A 24,295-nucleotide genomic window follows, 5' to 3' on the forward strand; every position below is an offset into this window, starting at 1 on the left:
TGTCTAGTGTCTCTTTCTTGAATTAAATTGACAAATGCAGCACAATTAACATATATGGAGGAACTGACTTAGTGATTTGGATTTTATTCCTTCACCAGGAACGTTCAAAAACAGTGATTTATTTGGAAAGTGTTTCTAAGCTACATGTTCACACTTAGAAGTAGATAACTTTGCTATAACCATAGCAGCTTGTACCTTTCAAACTGTATTAAGTTAATGAATATAATAGTTGGCTTAAGGGGCTGGATTTTGTTCTCCAGGTGCGGATTGCATGGTAGCTTCAGATCCCCATCTGGGGAAACGTGGCACCACACTGGTGAGGAGGTACATTTGTCAGTGCCGGGGTGGTGGGGGGGGGGGGGGTGGAAATGGAGTCAAACATACATAATAGGTGTAAGAGATGGTGGGAAGCGTTGAACTTTGTGCAGTTTGAGGGGGGGTCAGATGCAAAAGGTAAGTGTTGGGGGGTGGGTTAAGGGAAAATACTGTAAATGTTATCGGGGTGGGAAAGGCATTAGAAAATTGTAATTATTGGGGGTGGGGGTAGGAAAAATTTAAATCGGGCAGCAGGGCTGGCTGCTCTTTAAAAATGGTGCCAGCGCCTGTACATAGGCAGCTGACGCTATTGCTGGGGACAGGCAGCCCACCCCAACTATTTAATGAGCTGCCACGCTTGAGATTGCAGCGGCCTTTTTTTTTTAAGCTCGCTGCTAAGGTGTGCCGTCTGCAATTGTAGTTATATAGAATACATAAGAAATAGGAGTAGGCATAGGCCCTTTGAGCCTGCTCCACCATTCAAAAGATTTATCCCCCTATCCCTTAATTCCCCGAGTACCCAAAAATCTGTTGACCTATGTCTTGAATATATTCAATGACTGAACATCCACAGCTCTTTGTGTTTGAGGACTCCAAAAATTTACAATGATTTGAATGAATAAATTTCTGCTCATCTCTTTATGTAGTATGAAGCATATATTTAAAATGTAGTCTTAATCACTTACATTTTATTTTTGAGAATACAACCTGGCCATTGTGGAAAGAAAATCAGACAGGGTATATAACAAGCAGCTGATTGGATGTTACTCATTTTAGACCAGCACCAGAAGTTAGCATGAGCCCCCCAATGACATAAGAAAACAGCACTATTAAAAGGTATATTTTAAGTTCAAAGGGTAGTGTGTATGGATTTTATGGTCATGTTTTTAATGCACTGAGAGGTTGAATGCACTCCAGTTCATGAAGGTCATAAACCTTAATACAGGGATGGTTGAGGTGAATTGGAGTGCCAGTTGTGCGCTTGAGTAGTTCATTTTGTTCATGCTTAAAAGGCGGGTAGGCTCAGTATGCTTAGGCCTGGTTCATTGAAGGAGGCCATTTGGCACAGCATGCCTGTGCTGGCTCACTGAAAGAATTACCAATTAGTCTCTCTCCACCTCTCTTTTCCCCATAGCTCTGCAAATGTTTTCTTTTCAAGTAGAGATCCAGAAAGATTGTGAGACTAGTCCTGATAGAGGAAACACAGGGTAGCAAAATCTATTATTGAAACATCTCTGGAATATTTCCCAGTTAGAATAAATTATTTTCAACTCCTGCCTATAATTAGTGAGATACCAGGTAGTCGGTCAGCTCCTCTGAGAGGACACAGTCAACACAAGCCTACTCTCAAAACCCAGCAGGAAAGAATAGAACAACAATGGAGAATAAGCCAATAACAATAACTCACCCGATACTAGCAAAGGGCTGTTTGAGGTAAAAATTACATTGAGTCAACGGAAGTTAATGTTAATCTGTCCCCTTCCAGCCACTTTGCTCCCAGTCCTGTACATTCCTTGTTCCATTTCCAGCCAATCAGCAGGCCTTCAGCTTTTTGCTGCTTCCTGTCTCTAAAGAGAAAACAAGTATGACTAAATGTGAATCCAAAATGAAAGGAGGAAATATAATTGGGTGAAAGAAAAAAAAGAAATTCGTCTGAGAGACACAGAAGCATTTTTAGGATGTATTCCAACTTTATCACTCCCTTTGCCAGAATTCTAGGGGTGCAGCTGGTCCTGTAACTTCATAATTGCTGCTTAAAACAAGAAGGTTCACTTACTGAACTTCAAATTTTAGTTGGATCGTTTGCTGTGTATCATTTATTCGAGAGAGTGTGGAGGTCTCTAGCCAGCTGCTAGGTCAACTTGCCCTCCAATTTTCCCCTCCATTTAACTCTACCTCCTGATAACACATTAGACAAGGGAATGATGACAGGATCTTAAATACCTAATTTCTTGACACAGGTATGCAACTGTTTCATGCCATGGATACTTGGCTTTTACAGTGAACAGATTAGCAAAAACTTGGTGGGTGACCCCTGGCTGCCATAGTGGGTTAGTTCATGGTCTGTGGTTAAGGGACTTTGTTCAGGCAGTTGAAAAACTAACATTACTCTGCATCTAATCTAATATGTGTGCTTTGGAAATGCCAAATGCTGCCATTGGATATATAAAAAAGGAAAACATTCATCCATTTACAAGCATACTCAAACTATACACGTAAGTTATAATACCAAAGAAAAGTTGGTGTGAACGTAAAAGAGCAGGAGGGGTTTAATATTGCTAAGGAGTTACCATTTTTAAACCCAATTACGTTCAATTATGTTCAGATTATATTAATTACCAGACTGCAGCCTGCCATTGAATATATAACTTGATTAGGTAAAGGTAGTTTTTATCTCCAACAATAATAAAAAAAAATAACTTGCAATTATGTAACAGCTTTAATGTAGGAAAACATCCCAAGATGCTTCACAGGAGCATAATCAGCCAAAAATTGACACTTGGGCAAAGGAGGCGATATTAGGATGGGTAACTAAAAACTTGATTAAAAAGATAAAAGTTTTAAGGAGGGCCCTCAAGAAGGTGGAGAGGTGAAGAGGTTTAGGGAGGAAATTTTAGAGCTTAGGACAGTTACGGCTGAAGGCACAGCATAGGTACATATATCATTAAAATGTCATAAGCAAGTATAACATTGCTGGCCTTTCAATCTAGCTAACTAGAATACAATGGGTTAGAAGTCATACTTCAGCTATACAAAGCCCTTGTTAGACAACACCTGGAGCATTGTGAGCACTTCTGGGCACCAGACCTTAGGAAGGAGATATTGGCCTTGGAGGGAATGCAGTGTAGATTTACCAGCATGATATCTGGACTTCAAGGGTTAAATTATCAGAGCAGATTACACAAACTAGGATTGTATTCCCTGGAATTTAGAAGGTTAAAGGATGATTTGATCAAAGTTTTCAAGATATTAAAGGGGAACAGACAGGGTAGATAGCAACTCTTTCCATTGGATAGGGAGTCTAGGACTGGGGGCATGGTCTAAAAATAGAGGCAGACCTTTCAGGAGTGAATTTAAGAAACACTTCATGCAAAGGATTGTAGAAATTTGGAACTCTTCCACAAACGGCAATTGATGCAAGATCAATTGTTAAATTTAAAAGTGAGATTGATAGATTATTTTTAGCTAAAGGTATTCAGGGATATGGGGCAAAGGCAGGTATATGGAATTAGATTGCCGATCAGCCACGTTTTCATTGAATGGCAGAACAGGTTCGAGGGGCTAAATGGCCTACTCCTGCTCCTATGTTCCATTGTCCACCATTCATATTATCCATCACAGTGTCCTATACGCATCCAATCTAATTACCTTGGCAAATTGCTGCTCAAAGATAGCAAGCATTTGTGCATTTAAAAACTCTTAGGCTTTCATATTAAAATGTTTAATTTCTCTCTTCTGCATTAGGTACTCATTCAAAGGAATAAATATTAATCGGTGTTGCATTACATAACAATTTGGAATCATTATATGATCAAAAGCTGAAAATATTGATGAAAATACTTCCATAAATCAACCAGGATGATCTTCTGTCGATAATTAAGAGACCGTTAATATTTAGAGTCATAGAGAGATACAGCACCAAAACAGGCCCTTCGGCCCACCGAGTCCACGTCGACCATCAACCACTCATTTATACTAATCCTACATTAATCCCATTTTCCCTACCACCTACCTACAGTAGGGGCAATTTTTTTTTTTAACAATGGCCAATTTACCTATCAACCCGCAAGTCTTTGGCATATGGGAGGAAACTGGAGCACCCAGCAGAAACCCATGCGGTCACAGGGAGAACTTGCAAACTCCGCACAGGCAGTACTCAGAACCGAACCCAGGTTGCTGGAGCTGCGGTGCTAGCCACTGCGCCGCCCACATTTGAGTAGTCAAATCATAGAATGGCACGTTGTGGTGATTGTTGGAAACCACAGCAGTGAAAATGATCTCACAGATGAATATATATAATTCTAATATGAACTGTAAGTAATTATAAAAATTATTTGAGTACAAATAACTAACTACTTTTAATTCTTCTGATCATTCAATATACAACAGAACTATTTGCACTATCAAGACAGAATTTATCTGGTGTCTGCTATTGTGATTTGACAAACTTTTGTCTCTAAATACTGATTTTTAAAAAAAACATTAGCATATGCTTATATCTGAATTGTGGACAATAACCTGAGAATGATTATTACTATTTGAAGCCTATATCATCATCAGCTTAGAAATAAATTCATGCATGACAACGTACAAAACTTGCAAAAGTTGGTACAGTCAAAAAGCATTGCATAACTAAATAGCCCTTAAAATGACCAGTTTCAAAGTGAGCACATAATCAAATCACTTTTTAATAGATTGTATTTCAAGATCTTGGTGCTTTGAGGTCACATTCTGCAATTCAGCTGGTTTCTCTATGGAAAATGAAACCTGATGGTCTCTAGTATGAACAATGAAAAAAGTTACAATGGGTATAAGCAGGACATGAGCTTGTTGTGACTGAAGCTGCAGCAATAGCAAAATTCCATCAGTTATAGGGACAGTAGTAGTTCACAAATGTATAACTTTTGTTAAGTTGTATTTAGCATGTCTTTGGCGGGGGGGTGGTACGAAGAAAATTTATTTTCTGAAGACCACTGGGGAAATGCCTCACACAAGGAAACTTTGATTGTTGACATTTAGAACATAAGCCCTAGGAGCAGGAGTAGGCAATTCAGCCCCTCAAGCCTGTTCCGCCATTCAATAATATCATGGCTGATCTCATCTTGGCCTCAGCTCCACTTTCCTGACCATTCTCCATAACATTTCAACCCATTACTAATTAAAAGTCCTATCTCCTCCTTAAATTTACTCAATGTCCCGGCATCCACCGCACTCTGTAGTGAATTCCAGACTCACGACCCTTTGAGCGAAGTAATTTCTCATCTGTTTTAAATCTGCTACCCCTTATCCTAAAACTATGACCTCTCGTTCTAGATTGCCCCACCAGAGGAAACATCCTCTGTACGTCTACTTTGTCAATCATCTTATATACCTCAATAAGATCTCCTCTCATTCTTCTAAACTCTAGTGAAGGTCTAAACTGCTCAATCTCTCTTCATAAGACAAACCGCTCATCTCTGGAATCAATCTGGTGAACCTTTGCTTGATACACATTCCAGCAGTTTGAAGTGCATATGCTTTTTTACCTTGTTTTCTTTCCATCATAGAGCGTCCTACAATTTCCAGCGTATAAAGCCTATTTTGTGTCACCTGACCACTACTTCTTGATTAATCTTTCCTCGTTGTTTATTCTTTTCCTCTGATGGTATCTTAAACTGTGGGCCTGAGGCCTGTACTTAAGTGTCTCAATAGCACAGGAGCAGTAAGCTGTACTTCAGATGTGGTTTAATGAGAGGTTTGCAAACAGAATCCCACAGTGAGAACAACAAATTGGGGATTCACAGATGCTGTAAAGACCCAAAAGACCTTAACAGGTTCTACTTTGTCACTAGAATTGTCAAGGTATCTTCAGCATGTCAAAGGTTCGTTAAAAGTATTACAATGTATTGGATCACCAGTCCCAACAGTACTTACTATTCGTTTTGAAAATTATCAGCATAGCTTCAAGTCATAACTATCATTACCCACCAAGATATCAAGAATTAGATCTATTATTCTGCTAGTGTTAGTCATTCAATGGCTTTTCGGGAGTGAGGTGGGAAGCTGCTCAAATAACAAAGGGATTTATGACAAGACCTTTTATCTTCACAATAGTCCAGTCACAAATTAAAAACAATTATATAGCAATTGACAGATAGGAAAGAAAAATAATTTGCATTCTGAATAAGTTGGATGGTGATAATTTTCACTCACCTGACTTGGAAGCTGCAATTCAGAGTTAATCTTATCATATAGTGGAGGAGTGCAAAGACATAATTATTGTCTCCTATATGGTGCTCACCTGTTAGGGGGCAGTGTGGAGTTGTGGGTCATAAAGGTTTGTAGAAAGTTAAAGTGGCAAACCAGAGGTACCATATTGCGAAACCTATCTCACATTTTCTCTTGAAATGACAAGCATTGAGCTTTCAGAAAAGGCTCAGGTGGCAAGAGATGAGGTCACCACCCTTCACCTTACTTTAAACATCTCATTGAAACCACATATTTTCTCGGATTTTACAGGGTCATGTATGAAATGAGATTCGCTGGAAGAGCTTTCTGTTGTGGTTTGCCAGATACATCTTGTGTGAGATTTATAGCACTCTTTGTGATAGGCTTGTGTTTCAGGAGATATAGGAAAAGGTTATTCAAAAACAAGCTTTGTACAAGTCATTACACTGATACCCAGATTGACAAAGGAATTCTCCAGGACAAAACCCTACTGTAATTCTCACCCTTATATCTAACTTCAATTTATTTTTAATTTGAATATTTTTTTTTACCAAGACACACCTGGTTGGAAATGCCATTTTCAGAACTTACCGAGGCTGGAGCATCTAATGTTGGCCTATTAAGTTGCAGCTTCTATTTTTTTATTCCATCCTTCACGTTCTACTGCTTCAAAAATATTTATGCACTGAAGCAGATTTAGATATTCAGTACTGCCACTCCATAATACAGCTTATAGATCTGCCAACACACCAATCCACTTTTCACATCCACAGACTCTAACATTCTGTCCTTGGGGTAATGCAGTTTTACAATCAATATTTTTTTGAAGATTGTTTTTATTATAGAGATACAACTAGTACCCTGATAGTAAACATAGATCACACAATCAATATCATTCGATTTAGAATGTGAATGTAGAGGTAGAGCAGTAGGGGCGAGAGTGTTCTTTTTGCTAAAGTTGGAGTGCGATACCTGCATTTAAACCTGAGGACTTCCCTAAATCAATGGATATATGGGTCAATTTGGAATCACGTAACCAAAGCACACAAGACATGTGTGCTAGCCTAGAATTCTGAAAGCACCATTTGTTTTCATGTAAGTAAATGTGCGATTTGCAAGCATGTATAAATAACTAAAAACGTATGGTTTAGAATTTTTTTTTAAACTCACTATTTTTATAGTTAATTACTCTGCCCTCTTTATGTTTGGTCCCTTTCATTGCTGACAGCACAGAGCAGCAATCTGCAGTCTCTGCTTGCTTGCTATTCATCCCCAGAAAGCACATGGGAGACAACAGCTAACCCAAAGCCCTTCACTGGCTGTTGGCACCAGACAATGCATCCCTGGTGCTTCTGGCACATCTTGAGTTATGTACCTGGAGTGCTAGTAAATTAAGAAAGTGGCCTGATCTCTTCATCCATATTGCATTGGTACCAACGGGCCAGTGTGCAAGATGCATTATTGACTTCAGGGAAACACATTTTATCAGGTGTTAAAAAAAATGGAAGATATATAGAACAAGAGCTAGGCAATCACAGACACACAAAGTATGAGACACAGAGCAGTTAACAAAAGACAGTGAAGAGATTCTCAATATTTTAGCTCCCCCCTAATACTTCTCTCCCCTTTCTACCTCCTGATCAGTATCCATTTGCTGTCCTGTAAAATAGTCCTAGATGTCCCTCTGTACGAGATGATTTTAGAAATGTAACCTGTTGCATAGTGCTGACGAGAGAAAGTGGAAGTGTCAAAGACAAACACAGAGAGCCAATTTGTTATCTTAGTAGCATAGAGGATAAGCGATGAGAGTTGGAGGTAAATAAAGACAGTTAGAAAATGTAAGTTTTTCCCTTGCACTCTATGCTTCACATTATTTCTCTTTCTGTCTGCATGTCTTCTATGCTTAGACAATCAGAAAGTTAAAAGGAACAGAAATGTACAATTCTTCTCATTTTTGACAGCGAGCAATGTCATGCAAGATCAATTATTACCTAATACATTTAATTCAATGACACATTCAACATTATATTTATTGTAGCTCCAGTAGCTATGAGGAAAGATTGGATAGCCTGGGGTTGTTCGCCTTGGAACAGAGAAGGCTGAGGGGGCATCTGATTGAAATGTACAACATTTTGAGGGGCCTAGATTTAAAGTGATTGGTAGAAAAATTAGAGGGGAGATGAGGAAAAACTTTTTCACCCAGAGGGTGGTCGGGGTCTGGAACTCACTGCCTGAAAAGGTAATTGAGGCAGAAACCCTCAACTCATTCAAAAGTAGTCTGGATATGCACCTCAAGTGCCGTAATCTGCAGAGCTACAGACAAAATGCTGGAAGGTGAGATTAGAATAGGTGGATAATTTTTCAGCTGGCACAGACACGATGGGCCAAGTGGCCTCTTTCTGTGCCTTAAACTTTCTATGATTCGAGCTCATTTTGTGATACTAAGGGTAGCATTATTTCTGAAAACCCAGGTCACGTTGTTCACTTCTGATGAACTTAGACACCTAGGCAGCTCACCACTACTTTCCCAAGGGCAATTAGGGATGGGCAATAAATGCTGTCCTTGCCAGCGATGCCCACATCCCACAAACAAATAAAAAGTCAAATGTGGAAAGAGATCTTGAGTGACATCCCCAAGGTAAGGTTGTCATTTTGCAGTCACTCACTCAAGCTTCACCTTCATTCGATATAAGACTTAGAAATTTTGGATGCATCTTAATGTTTAGGTGGGAAAAAAATCTGAAGTTTGGGAAAAATATTAAATAAATTTCTACTGGCTTCATGTAATATTGAACACAAATTTGTTTCAGTACATATATAGATGCTAATATCCTGAAAATCACATTGTCACTCCATCGGGGAAGAGAATCACCTGATAATGAGCAACTGAACTTTTCATGATATTAAATGTTCAGAATAAACACTTTGGTCTAGGTCTATTCAGTACTTAATTTCAACGGATTTATATTTTAAAGTGCCCTAAGTTTAAAACTTTAAATATATGTTTTCCTTTTTTTATTATTTTCTTGCCTGCCTTTATGTTCCTGAACTGCACCCACCACTCTCACCCTGCCCCTCCCAAAAAGAATGGTCCATATGACACTGTCCAGAGACAGGAAAGAGAGGGTGAATGGGACTATTGGATTGCTCTCTGAAAGAGCTGGGCAACAGCCTTTATCTTGTGCTTTACTATTCTAGGATTCTATAGTATGGTGAGATGGCAATCTTCTCCTTTTGTAATTATCATTACAATTCCAAAATCAGCATCCGACAATGGTCTGGGGTGATCCCCTCTTTTGAAGCAGTTGGCTTCTGCTCGCCGCCTGCCTTATGCTACAGCTGTGCAACACAGTTATGAACTGTGAATGATTTGAGTGAAGAACGATTGCTGTTCCAGCTTAGCTCAGTTGGTAACACTTTCATCCCTGGATCAGATCCTAACCAGGAATAAACTCAATTGCTTAGACTGACACTATAGCACAGCACCGAGAGAATGCTGCATTGCCAAACATTCTTACCGTTAACTTAGGATTCCTGTGATTATACCCTCAAGGGCCACAATACCCATCAAATGATCAGGTGATGATTTCACAAAAGATCCAACAAATGCTTTATGAAGCATTACCTCATTAGTTCCTCTGCTAATTAAATCTAGTAGCATGGCTTGACCTGAACAGTAACAGCAAGAACTGATAAGAATCAAGCTGACAGGCTCTGCAGCAGATAAGCATTCCAACTACCAATATCATATAATCCTCATATCAAATAAAACCAAGAGCGCACTAGCCATTCAAAGAATATTTTGAATTTAAAAAATCTAGGCTTTTGTACACTTACATTATTCTATTTTAAAATATTTAACAGTTGCCAAGCTTAAAAAATAGTGCCATTGCAAATGTGTGACAAACATACATTACTGCACAGGATGAAGGATTTAGCATGCAAAGCAATAAATGTCCATTGTTGAGAGGATAGCAACAATTACTTCAACATAATTATTGATAAATGTACTTGAAAAGAGTCAATACCAGTGTGTTTTCATAAGTATTCAATGGTTTCAGAGTATGGATTATTCATAGGGTCTGTGTATTGTCACATGACACATAACACAGGTGGAGTTATTAGAACATCTGTGGTACTCCAGTTACCCAACCTTTCATACAACACCCAGGGACAGAGAAAAAATTAGTCTCAACATTTAATACTTTATCAGAACCCTTTGATTGAGGTACAGCCTTCCCATGTTTTATTCTATATCACAATTATATTAGATAATAGAATATCATTTATCCAGCCCTTTAACACATTAATGCAACTATTTTATGGAACTACAAAAATACTTTTTGTGTCTAAGTAAAAGAATTGTGTTGACCATTTCTCCTTGAATTGTCACTTTTTAAGGGGTGAGAAATATGAGATTGAATGGCATAAATCACATTTTTCAGATCACAATATATTTGCATATAAAACTATATGTACATCTCTAACAGTTCTTTCGGTGTATTTATTCACAGTTATGTTGTCTACTGCATTATCATTTGGCACAGCTGGCAATGCTTACCAATTTGAACCACACATTTGCCTGGGAGAGTTACAAAATTACTTTATTAAAAAGTCTGTGATACGTTCTGGCAAAACAAAGGGGATGGGAAGAGAGACTTATGAATTTGTTGGTTTGTACAAATCTGACATTTTTCTTGCATGGTGAAAAAGATGTCAGAAATCCACACATTTCTCTGTAAATTTAATTTGCAATATATAGTATATATTTACATCGGTGTGCATTATAACAGCATCTAATTTCCCCAATTTATCAATACATTGGAAATTCATCTGAATGCATAGCACATAATTTCATATTATTGCCCATTTTAATAGGGAAAACAAAATAGGGAAGGTGTTATATCAAATTTAGCTAACTTTATTTTTCTTGTTGCAGGTGGAATCTTAAGGGGAGAGGTTGGTGTCTGTTTATAAAATGTATCTCAAACTATAATCTGACATCTGGATTTGTAAGGAATTTCTTTGCACTATTTAGTTACTACAGCAATCACAACGCTGACTTTTTAAAGGAAATAAACACATTTCTAATACAAGTTATCAATAAAAAAAGCACAATGGGACTAAATATAATGGAACTGATCTTCCCTTTCCCCTTTTACATTCTATACAGCAATTTAATCAATGACAATTCATTAAAAACTGTACTACACGGATTTTGTACTCATGATGTGAAGGCCTGAGTTGGTAGGGAAAGGAAAGTTGTCAAAAAGCCTGAGAAGAAAAAAAGCTCAGATTCGATCCACTAAATTTACAATAATTTACAGTGTATCTTCAAAGGCATTACAATTGATCAACAAAAAAATATTTTACAGTTGTAAGTACAGAATTTAAATATTCAAGCTTGCCGAGAACTGGGCAATGTGGTCGCAGTGTAAAATGTAAACAGACTCGATACAAATAACTTTGGAAGGTGAACCAGGGTCCTCTGCCTTTTGAACAGTCTAAATTTTTACTCCGTTCCTAAGTTCCTGCATAATCTTCTGTTAAAACGGATTTAAATTTGTTGTTCTTCAACACAATTCAGGTTGATTAGGGTGAAGCTCTCCAGATCGGAGAAGATTGAATACTATGATCCAGTGTGTTTGGGGCAGTTTTCCAATATATGAAGTAGTAAACATGTCCATCTTTGAATTTAAAAAAAAGGAACAAAACATGCCACAGAGCTTGTAGCACAGTGCAGCATTAACCTCAATACAAAAATATTTTCTTCTTGAGATAACAACCTTGCAACCTGTAAGGAGGAGTAACAATACTGCTCGAGAAGCAGCTCTTGTCTGCACGTTTTTAAGTCGTGTAAGGCATTTACTGTGTTCACTTTTTTATGGCTGCATTGCGCGAAGACATGGCATCACATGCCCTGTTATGTTTTACGGCTGTTCCAGATGTGCTCTGGGGTACTTTTGTGATCAGAGGAGTATTCAAGGGGAGATCTGTGTTCCAATGGTGATCTGGAGTCATAAGGGGACCTCTGGTCCAAGGGTGACCTTGGTCCACTACCGGATGGCCTGTGGTCCACTGGCCAGTCTGAGTGGTATCTGTAATCCCTGGAGGATTTGTGATGGCCTGAGTATTCTGAACTGGATCGGTGATCTGAATGGGATCGATGCTCTGAGCTGGATCGGTGATCTGAGTGAGATCTGTGGTCTGCATGTGATCTACTCTCCTTTGAGCTAGCTTCTGGGCCGGACCGGTGATCGCGACTTCTGTGATCATCAAGTTTTCTGTGCTTGCTTTCACTGTAGTACCTGTAAAATCAGAAGCGATAAAGTTGACTGAATTCATTTAAGTACAGTTATGTGACATATTGTTAAGTCAACCAGGATTCATTGTAGTTTGTGGGACCTGAAGCAGGAACGATCAATAGACATTTAATAGTTGTTTTTACAATTAAAAGGAGGGTTTTTTATACGATGAATAGGAAAATAATATTCCCTCTGGTTCGAGTGCCAATGAAGGTTCAATTTGAAATGGTCAGTAAGAGAATTAGGTTAGGAGAAATGTTTAGAATTGTTAAGCATGGCATGCTTTGCCACTGAAGTAGTTGAAGCCAAGATCATTGCATATTTTAAGGTAAAAACATTTGATGCAGAGGATAGAGTTTTATTAGCTGACACCGACATGTTGGGCTAGACAGCCTTCTGCTGTGCTTCTATGTAGCTGCCAAGTCTTTAACCCTCGAGTACTAAATTGCTCCACTTTCGATAAGTGAATGGAAATAAATCCACCTAACAACTTCTAAACTGTTCCATACATGTCCACTGCTGAATATTGTAAGGCAAAACAATTTTATATCAATAGTCTTTTCCACATAAAACTTAAATAAAAGCTCGTAAGACTCCAAAATCCTCAAAAGCTAAAGTATTTTATAATTGAAGTGGTACCTTTCGAAGTATGCAGCTGCTTCAACCTACCTGCTATCTGATCGGTAATGATCTCTGTCCCTGTGGTCTTTGCCATTGCTAAATGAAGAATATGGTCTCTTTCTGGAGGAATCACTTTTTCGATAGGAATCTCCATGGTGCCGATCTCTGTGATGGTCATGATAATGTGATGAGTGATGTCGTTCAGATGAATGGCTATCCCTACTGCTATCATCGTTGTGAGAATTCTCCTTAGATTTTTCAGATTCTGTTCAATAAAAATGGAATCATGATTTTGTTGTCAGACACAAGTTTCTTTCACAACAATTATTGGCTCCCTTTATCCATCCAATTGGAAGATCGCCCTTGAACTTTCACTGGAAGTTGTGGGTTACCTTAGAGAGAATTTAATACTTTATACAACTGGCATGATGAAAAAGTAAACTACAGTCTTACCTGTGTGTTTGGCATTGTGAGTGTTGAGGCTACTGCTGTGCTGATCGTTATGCTGCAGAGACAAAATACAGATGATGAAGCACAAAGAATGGATCCAGACAAGTTGACTGCAGAGAGGGTTTCACAACACAAACGAATTATGCTATTACATCAGACTTGCTCTTCTTCAAGAGCTGCTTGTTAACATTCAGGATGTTGTTTGCAGTGTCAGTTTGGCTCAGTTTGAGCCATGATTGCCTTAAAGCTATAGGTATAAGTCCAACTCCAGGACTGAGATACGAGCTAGCTCGACCCTTTGGTGCAGTTTTGATGCAGCGCTACATTACTGGCAGCGCAGTATTTCGCTTGAGACATTTAACTGAGGGCCACTCTGCCTGTTCCGGCAGTTCAGGTGAATATTAAAGATTGCACAGCAATATCCAAAGAGCAAGAAGTTTTTCCTGTGTCCTGGCCAACACATTTCCCTCAAATAATGCCATCAAGGCAGAATGACTGGTTAATTACTTTGTTCCTGTTTATGGTATCTTGTTGTGCACAAATCAGATTTTACCTATAGTTACTGCATTTTAAAACAATTAACTATATGAGGAACAGTTTGTGGCATTTTGGAGAGACGTGGTAAGGTGCTGCAAGGGTGCAGATTTTTCCTTTTTCTATGTTGATATACCTGTAGACCTCTTTTGTCTAATGCCCAATTCACACATTCATATCATGAGTTTTAATTACTTTTGTTAAGCCTTCCTTTCTTAAATAACACACTGATTGATTCAGGAAATTAAAATAAACTGTCAGCCTTTGCTCAGTAGTAACACTCTCACCTCTGACTCAGAAGGTAATGGGGTCACTTCCACTCTAGAGACTTGAGCACATAATCTAGGCTAACATCACTGGAATACTGAAGAATTTTTCAGTCAGAGATATCATCCATATTATGAGACATTAAATCAAGGTCCCATCTGCCCTCTTCAGTGGGGCTAAAAGATCCCATGTACTATTCAAAGAAGAGCAGCAGAGTTTTCCCAGTGCCCTGGCCAACATTTATCCCTCAACCAACATCGCTATAACAGATTATCTGGTCACTTATGATAGGGCTGTTTATGGGACCTTGCTGTGTACAAATTGTCCACACTTCCTACATTACAAAGGCACTTTGCAACACTAATTGGCTGTGAAGTACTTTGAGATGGTCTGAGGTTGTGAAAGTCGTTATTTAAAATGCAAGCTTTTTCTCTTATTCTTTTCAAAGGCTAAGAAATATCTTAGGAAACAAAATGTTGTGTGAGCTAGGAATCATACAGAAGCCAAAACGAGTAATAAGGGAGAGAAATCTACCATCTTCAGCTGCTTCATCAATGACCTTCCCTCCATCATAAGGCCAGAAGTGGGGATGTTCGCTGATGATTGCACAATGTTTAGCACCATTTGCTACAGAAACTGAAGCAGCCCATCTCCAGATGCAGCAAGACCTGGACAAAATCCAGGCTTGGGCTGATAAGCGGCAAGTAACATTTGTGCCACACAAGTGCCAGGTAATGACCATCTCAAGCGAGAGAGAATCTAAGCTTCTCCCCTTGACGTTCAATGGCATTACCATCGCTGAATCCCCCAACATCAACATCCTGGGGGTTACCATTGCCCAGAAACTGAACTGGACCAGCCACATAAATGCTGTGGCTACAAGAGTAAGTCAGAGGCTGGGAAATCTGCAGTGAGTAACTCACCTCCTGACTCCCCAGTGACTGTCCATCATCTATAAGGAACAAGTCAGTAGTGTGATGGAATACTTGCCTGGATGGGTGCAGCTCCAAAAACACTCAAGAAGCTTAACACCATTCAGGACAAAGCAGCCCACTTGATTGGCACCCCATCCACCACCTTCAACATTCACTCCCTTCACCACCAAAGCACGGTAGCAGCAGCGTGTAGCATATACAAGATAAACTGCAGCAACTTATCAAGGCTCCTTAGACAGCACCTTCCAAACCCGAAACCTCTACCACCTAGAAGGACAAGGACAGCAGATGCATGGGAAAACCATCACCTGCAAGTTCCCCGCCAAGCCACACACCATCCTGACTTGGAACTATATCTCCGTTCCTTCACTGTTGCTCGGTCAAAATCCTGGAACTCCCTTCCTAACAGCACTGCAGTTGTACCTACACCCCAAGGACTGCAGTGGTTCAGAAGGCAGCTCACCATCACCTTCTCAAGGGCAATAAATACTGGCTTAGCCAGCAATGTCCAAATCCCACGAACGAGTATAAATAACAAGGATAGTTTGTTGAATGTGATCCTGAAAATACTTTATGAAAGAAAATCCAAAATCCCAATTTGGCTTATTTTTAAATGAGGATTGTTAATCACACTGAACCCTTATTTCAGTTTATTGGTTACATGCTTACTTATTCAGAAGTTTTTGAGCTCTGCAGGCCACCAATGAATGTGTCCATCTTTCAGCAGCCTTTTCTTGTTTAATGCAATTTTACATGACAAATATTGACCTGGCCACACGCATAATGACCCCAGGTCAATATTCTTATGAACATACGAATTAGGAGCAGGTGTAGGCCACTCAGCCCATTGACCTGCTCCACCATTCAATAAGTTCATGGCTGAACTGATTACTCCACATTTCAACCTACCCCCGATAACCTTCCACCCCCTTGCTCATCAAGAATCTATCTACCTCTGCCTTAAAAATATTCAAAGACTCTGCTTCCATCGCCTTTTGAGGAAGAGAATTCCAAAGACTCACGACCTTCTGAGAGAAAAAATTTCTCCTCATCTCTGTCTTAAATGGGCGAACCTTTTCTTTTTTAAACAGCGAACCATAGTTCGAGATTCTCCCACAAGGAGAAACATCCTTTCCACATCCACTCTGTCATGACTCCTCAGGATCTGGTACGTTTCAATCAAGTCGCCTCTTGCTCTAAATTCCAGCAATACATGCCTAGCCTGTCCAATCTTTCCTCGTAAGACAGCCCACCCATTCCAGGTATTAGTCTAGCAAACCTTCTCTGTACTGCTTCCAACGCATTTACACCCTTCCTTAAATAAGGAGACCAGTACTGTACACAGTATGCCAGGTGTGGTCTCACCAATGCCCTGTATAACTGAAGCATAACCTCCCTACTTTTGTATTCAATTCCCCTTTGTGATAAACGATAACATTCAATTAGCTTTCCTAATTACGTGCTGTGCCTGCATACTAACCTTTTGCGATTCATGCACTAGGACACCCAGATCCCTCTGCATCTCAGAGCTCTGTAACCTCTCACCATTGAGATAATATGCTTCTTTTTTTATTCTTCCCAAAGTGGACAATTTCCCACTTTCCCACATTATACTCCATTTGCCAGGTCTTTGCCCACACACTTAACCTATCTATATCCCTTTGTAGCCCCCTTAGGTCCTCTTCACAACTTACTTTCCTACCTATCTTTGTGCCGTCAGCAAATTTAGCAACCATATCTTTGGTCCCTTCATCTAAGTCATTTATATAAATTGTAAAAAGTTGAGGCCCCAGCAGAGATCCCTGTGGCACACCACTCGTTACGTTTTGCCAACTTGAAAATGACTCATTTATGCCTACTCTCTGTTTCCTGTTAGCTAGACAGCCTTCTATCCATGCCAATATGTTACCCCCTACACCATGAGCTTTTATTTTCTGCAATATGCTTTGATGTGGCACCTTATCAAATGCCTTCTGGAAATCTAAGTACAACACATCCACTGGTTCCCCTTTATCCACAGCACATGTAACTCCCTCAATGGACTCCAATAAATTGGTTAAACATGATTTCCCTTTCACAAAACCATGTTGACTCTGCCTGATTACCTTGAATTTTTCTAAATACCCTGCTAAAACGTCTTTAATAATAGCGTCTAACATTTTCCCTAAGACAGATGTTAAGCTAACTGGCCTGTAGATTCCTGCTTTCTGTCTCCCTTTTTGAATAAAGAAGTTACATTCGCTATTTTCCAATCTAACGGAACCTTATCCAAATCTAGGGAATTTTGGAAAATTAAAAATAGCGCATCAACTATCTCATTCGCCACTTCTTTTAACACACTAGGATGAGGTCCATCAGGACCTGGGGACTTGTCAACCTGCAGCTCCAACAATTTAAGTATCACTTCCCTGGTGATTGTAATTTTCTTGAGTTCCTCTCTCCCTTCCATTTCCTGACTTACAGCTAATACTGGGATGTTACTTGCATCCTCAGTAGTGAAGACTGATGCAAAATATCTGTTCAATTCATCTGCCATCTCCTTATTATCCATTATTAACTCCCCAGACTCATTTTCTGTAGGGCCAACGCTCACTTTAACTCTTTTTAAAATATCTATGGAAACTCTTACTATCTGTCTTTATATTTCTAGCTAGCTTTCTCTCGTATTCTAATTTTACCTTCCTTATCAATCTTTTAGTCATTCTTTGCTGTTTTTTATACTCTGTCCAATTGGAATTAAAATTAGAACACTACAGCGCACTACAGGCCCTTCGGCCCTCGATGTTGCGCCGACCTGTGAAACCATCTGACCTACACTATTCCATTTTCATCCATATGTCTATCCAATGACCACTTAAATGCCCTTAAAGTTGGCGAGTCTACTACTGTTGCAGGCAGGGCGTTCCACGCCCCTACTACTCTCTGAGTAAAGAAACTACCTCTGACATCTGTCCTATATCTATCACCCCTCAACTTAAAGCTATGTCCCCTCGTGTTTCCCATCACCATCCGAGGAAAAAGACTCTCACTATCCACCCTATCCAACCCTCTGATTATCTTATATGTCTCTATTAAGTCACCTCTCCTCCTCCTTCTCTCCAACGAAAACAACCTCAAGTCCCTCAGCCTTTCCTCGTAAGACCTTCCCTCCATACCAGGCAACATCCTAGTAAATCTCCTCTGCACCCTTTCCATAGCTTCCACATCCACAATCTTCTGACCTGCCTCTCATCTTTGTACGATTATAGGCTTTTTCTTTAAGTATGATTCTATCTTTAACTGTTTTAGTTAACCACAGATGGCGGGTCCCACCCTTGGAATTTTTCTCTCTCATTGAAATGTATCTATTCTGTGTATTCTGAAATATCCCCTTAAATGTCTGCCACTGCATCTCTATTGACCTATCCCTTAACCTAATTTGCCATTTCACTTTAGCTAGCTCTGCTTTCACGCCCTCATAACTGCCCTTTTTATATTTAAAATACTAGTCTTGGACCCACTCTTCTCTCCCTCAAACTGAATGTAAAATTCAATCATATTATGATCGCTGCTACCTAGGGGTGCCTTAACCCTGAGGTCATTAATTAATCCTATCTCGTTGCATCAGTCTTTGATCTTTATTTGGCTGAATAAAATCAGCTTCTGAGGTCTGTTTTCACCAATGAGAACTCAGCTTTTGAAGTTGCTCTCATCTTCAAAATGAACAATAAGATAAAGCAGGGAGGTTTTAAAGTTACTATGTTTTTAAACCAAGAGAGAAGATTAGGTGAAAAAAAGTTAAAGTTAAAACAAAAAGGACACAGGAGAGGGACTGATGGAGAAACAGACGTAAAAGTGCATAAGATGTTTTTATTTAAAGCAAAATTTAGTAAACTCGTCTAGCACAATGAGATCAGTTTCTTGACCTGCCAAGAATATTCTGCTAAATAATTTTTCCACATGTATCAATGTCCCCATACCCGAGAGTTCTCTAGTCGTTTCTTGATTGCATGCTTGTAGAGTTTGTGTAATTTTCTTGCGTCAAATTCTGTGAACTTCGAAACAAAGATCCAGAGATTTCTAGAAATAAAAATCAGTTACATAGGATTAACAAAAGACAACATGAACAAAGTTCTTTTCTATCAATAATGACTCACTTGGGGACTACTGGCAGCTTAAAAGTGCAAACATTTAAACTCCACTGACTTGGGGGATCAGAGTACTGGCCTTTCACTTCTGGGATTAGGTTCAAATCGAGCCCATATTGATGGATCAACGTTCTCTTTGTTTACTCTCTAAGAATTCGATGTGAAATAAGCTTGGCAGTCTTTCCAGTTACTAGTGGGCTTACAGCCCAAAACTGGCCCTAATTTAATGCTAATTAACAATGTCACTCAGACAAAGTATGGCTGATGAAGAAATGAGAACAAAATGCCAAACTGTTGAAGCATATGTATGCCTCTGATGTTGAGGCTAATGCACATTGTTGGATCAGTGTGGTGTGCTTTTCTCTGCATCTAAAATGGAAAATTTCGGATCCCTAGAACTTACATCTCTCTCCTGATGAGCAGAAAAATAACTTTTTTTAAATACAAAAAAACTGCACTGAATCTACGGCTACTACAAAGGGACGGGGCGGGGGGGAGGGGGCGGGGAGAGATGTGAACAACAGAAAATGTAAATGCACGTACATTCTTTGATGTCCTACTTAATGCAGATGGCACATCAGTATATAACCTACATAATTGATAAATAATACATCACTTATTAAAATAAATACTGAATGGTTCCCTAGGAGAATAATATGAAGTACTGGATGGATTCGCAGACCAAGTAACCGCCTTCATAGCAGCCAACAAGGTGTTTAGTCCCAAATGAAGGGAGGGTTTTATGGGTTCCCTTAGCCCATGGACACGCACGCCACTGGACACAACTATTCAACTGGATATCAACCCAGAATTGCGAGTGGGAGTCCCAGTCTCTGCTTGCTGGGACCGTCTGGAACATAGGAACAGCAGTAGGCCATTCAGCCCCTCGAGCTGGTTCAACCATTCGATAAGGTCATGACTGATCTGAACGTGGTCTCAATTCCACTTTCCTGTCTGCCCCCCCATAACCCAAGACTCCCTTGTCGATAAAGAATCCATCTAACTCAGCCTTGAATATATTCAATGACATAGCCTCTATTGCTCTCTGGGGAAGAGAATTCCAGACCAATGCCCCTCAGAGATAAAGGTTTCCTTCATCTGTCCTAAATGAGAGACCCCTTATTTTCAAACTGCGTTCCCTAGTTCTAGTCTTACCGAAAAGTAGAAAACATCCTTTCAGCATCCATTCTGTCAAGTCCCCTCAGGATCTTATGTGTTTCAATAAGATCACCTCTCATTCTTCTAAACTCCAATGGGTATAGGCCCAACCTGTTCAACTTTTCCTCATAAGATAACCTCTTCATCCCAGGAATCAGTCAAGTGAACCTTCTCTGAACTGCTTACAATGCAATTTCATACTTTCTTGCATTAGGAGACCAAAGCTGTACACAGTATGCCAGATATGATCTGACTAAGGCCCTTTACAGCTGTAGCAACACTTCCCTACTTTTATACCCCATCTTCCTTGCAACAACATTCCATATGCACATAGCATTCAAAACAAAACAGATGAACTGAGAGCGCAAATAGAAATCAATAAGTACGATCTGATAGCCATTAGAGACATGGCTGCAGGACGACATAGATTGGGACCTACATATTGAAGGGTACATGACATTTAGGAAGGAGAGGAAGCTAGGAAAAGGTGGAGGGGTAGCTGCTAATTAATGATGGGTTAGTGCAATCGAGAGGGATGACCTAAATTCAGGAGACCAGGATGTAGAAGCAGTTTGGGTAGAGATGAGAAATCATAAAGGCACTTGTGGGAGTGGTGTATAGTCCACCTAACATTAACCATACTGGAGGACGGGGTATAAAGAAAGAAATAATGGCAGCTTGTCAGAAAGGTACAACGATAATTATGGGGGATTTTAACCTACATATAGAACGGAAAAATCAGATGGGGGCAGAGGTAGCCTAGATGAGGAGTACACAGAACGTTTTGGGATAATTTCTTGGGATAATAAATTCTAGAGCCAACCAGAGAACAGGCTATACTAGACCTGGTATTGTGCAATGAGATAGGATTAATTAATGACCTCATAGTAAAGGCGCCCCTAGGAAGCAGCGATCATAATATGATTGAATTTTACATTCAATTTGAGGGAGAGAAGAGTGGGTCCAAGACTAGTATTTTAAACTTAAATAAGGGCAATTATGAGGGCATGAAAGCAGAGAAAGCTAAAGTGAACTGGCAAATTAGGTTAAGGGATAGGTCAATAGAGATGCAGTGGCAGACATTTAAGGGGATATTTCAGAATACACAGAATTTCAATGAGAAAGAAAAATTCCAAGGGTGGGACCCGCCATCCGTGGTTAACTAAAACAGTTAAAAATAGTATCAAACTCAAGTAAAAAGCCTATAATTGCGCCAAGATGGGAGGCAGGTCAGAAGATTGGACAGAATATAAAGAACAAAAAATGACTAAAAGATTGATAAGGAAGGTAAAATTAGAATACGAGAGAAAGCTAGCTAGAAATATAAAGACAGATAGTAAGAGTTTCCATAGATATTTAGAATAGAAAAGAGTTAACAAATTGAGCAATGGCCCTATAGAAAGTGAATCTGGGGAATTAATAATGGATAATAAGGAGATGACCGATGAATTGAACAGCTATTTTGCATCAGTCTTCACTATTGAGGGTACAAGTAACATCCCAGTATTAGCTGTAAGTCAGGAAATGGAAGGGAGAGAGGAACTCAAGAAAATTACAATCACCAGGGAAGTGGTACTGAAAAAATGTTGGAGCTGTGGGCTGACAAGCCCCCGGGTCCTGATGGACTTAATCCTAGTATGTTAAAAGAAGTGGCGAGTGAGATAATTGATGCGTTAGTTTTAATTTTCCAAAATGCCCTTGATTTGGGAAGGTTCCGTTAGATTGGAAAATAGTGAATATGTAACTCCTTTATTCAAAAAGTGAAGACAAAAAGCAGGAAACTACAGGCCAGTTAGCTTAACATCTGTTTTAGGGAAAATGCTAGATGTTATTAAAGACGTTATCACAGAGCATTTAGAAAAATTCAAAGTGATCAGGCAGAGTCAACATGGTTTTGTGAAAAGGAAATTATGTTTAATCAATTTATTAGAGTTCTTTGAGGGAGTTACATGTGCTGTGGATAAAGGGGAACCGGTGGATGTATTGTACTTAGATTTCTAGAATGCATTTGATAAGGTGCCACATCAAAGGTTATTGCAGAAAATAAAAGCTCATGGTATCGGGGGTAACATATGGGCAAGGATAGAGAGTAGGCATAAATGGATCATTTTCTGGTTGGCAAGGCTACCTTTGTCAATCTGATTCGTCCGATCTATATGTAGATTAAAAATTACCCATGATTATTGCAGTACCTTTCTTATAAGCCCTCATTATTTCTTCCTGTGCACTCTGTCCTACAGTGTAGCTACTATTAGGGGGCCTATAAACTACTCTCACAAGTCACTTCTTTCCTTTATTATTTCTTATCTCTACCCAAATTTATTCTACACCTTGGTCTTTTGAATGGTCATCTCTCACTACCGTACTAATGTCATCCTTAATTAACAGAGCTACCTTATCACTTTTTCCTCGCTTCCTGTCCTTCCGAAAAGTCAAGTACCCTTGAATAATCAGGTCCCAGGCATGGTCACCTTGCAACCATGTCTCTGGAATGGCTATCAAGTCATACATATTTATTTATGCTAACGAGTCATCTGTTTTGTTACGAATGCTGTGCGCATTCAGATATAAAGCCATCAGTTCTGTCTTTTTACCATTTTTGCAAGCTCTTGCTTTATCTGTTGGTGCACTCTTAAGTTTGTACACTCTGTCCCTTTCTGCCACATTCTGGTTATCATTACGCACGTCGTTACCCTGCACTATTGCTTTGTCCCTTCCCTTTGATTTAACACATCTCCCCTCACTTTACCCACCCCCCCCCCCATCCCCTCCCACTATTTAGTTTAAAGCCCTCTCTACTGCCCTAGTTATACGACTCACAGAACACCAGTCCCACACGGTACAGGTGAAGACTGTCCCAACAGTACAGCTCCCACTTTCCTCAGTACTGGTGCCAATGCGCCATGAATCAAAACCCATTTCCCCCACACCAGTGTTTCAGCCACGCATTCAAGTCTCTAATCTTACGTACCTTACACCAATTTTCTTGTGGCTCAGGTAGTAATCCAGAGATTACCACCTTTGTGGTTCTGCTTTTTCATTCAGCCCCTAGCTGCTCATAATTCCTAAGGAGAACCCCTCACCTAGTTCTATGTCGTTGGTACCCATGTAGACCACGACAACTGGATCCTCCCCCTCCCACCGCAAGTTCCTCTCCAGCCCGGAGCACCAGGCAGGCAACACAGCCTTCAGGACTCATGATCATGGTTGCAGAGAACTGTGTCTATCTCCCTGACTATTCTGTCTCCTACTACCACTACATTCCTATTTACTCCCCCCACTTGAATGGCTTCCTGCACCATGGTGCCATGTTCAGTTTGCTCATCCACACTACAGTCCCCGCTCTCATCCATACAGGCTGCAAGGACAGTGTCGCCTCCACTTGTACCTTCGCGATCCCCTTGCTTGCCTGCCTCACACACAGTCACACACCCCCACCCCAGTCCCTGACTACCGACCAAATCAGAAGATCCGAGCCCAAGTGTCCAGGTAATTTTCCTTCTCCCTGATGCATCGCAGTGTCTGTAGCTTGGCCTCCAGCTCATCTACTCTGAGCCGAAGCTCCTCGAGCCGCAGACACTTACTGCAGATGTGGTTGCCTTGGATCACACTGGTGTCCACCAGCTCCCACATACTACAGCTGCAACATATCCCC

General features: G+C 39.9%; 1 protein-coding gene across 3 annotated transcripts in view; it reads right to left on the minus strand.

Annotated features, from left to right (window-relative positions):
* Positions 1–10,427: 10,427 nt before the first annotated feature.
* chd1 (chromodomain helicase DNA binding protein 1) overlaps positions 10,428–24,295 on the minus strand; it is a 211,756-nt gene continuing 197,888 nt past the window's right edge. For all 3 annotated transcript variants that reach the window (XM_068029758.1, XM_068029756.1, XM_068029757.1), the window contains exons 34-37: positions 19,315–19,414; positions 13,623–13,674; positions 13,218–13,434; positions 10,428–12,551 (exon numbers count right to left, since the gene is read on the minus strand). In XM_068029758.1, the coding sequence (XP_067885859.1) occupies positions 12,167–12,551; positions 13,218–13,434; positions 13,623–13,674; positions 19,315–19,414 (754 nt within the window). In that variant the 3' untranslated portion in view covers positions 10,428–12,166. The remainder of the gene's footprint in view (positions 12,552–13,217; positions 13,435–13,622; positions 13,675–19,314; positions 19,415–24,295) is intronic.

This window comes from Heterodontus francisci, chromosome 4 (genome assembly GCF_036365525.1).
Source record: "Heterodontus francisci isolate sHetFra1 chromosome 4, sHetFra1.hap1, whole genome shotgun sequence".
In the NCBI taxonomy this organism is placed as follows: domain Eukaryota; kingdom Metazoa; phylum Chordata; class Chondrichthyes; order Heterodontiformes; family Heterodontidae; genus Heterodontus; species Heterodontus francisci.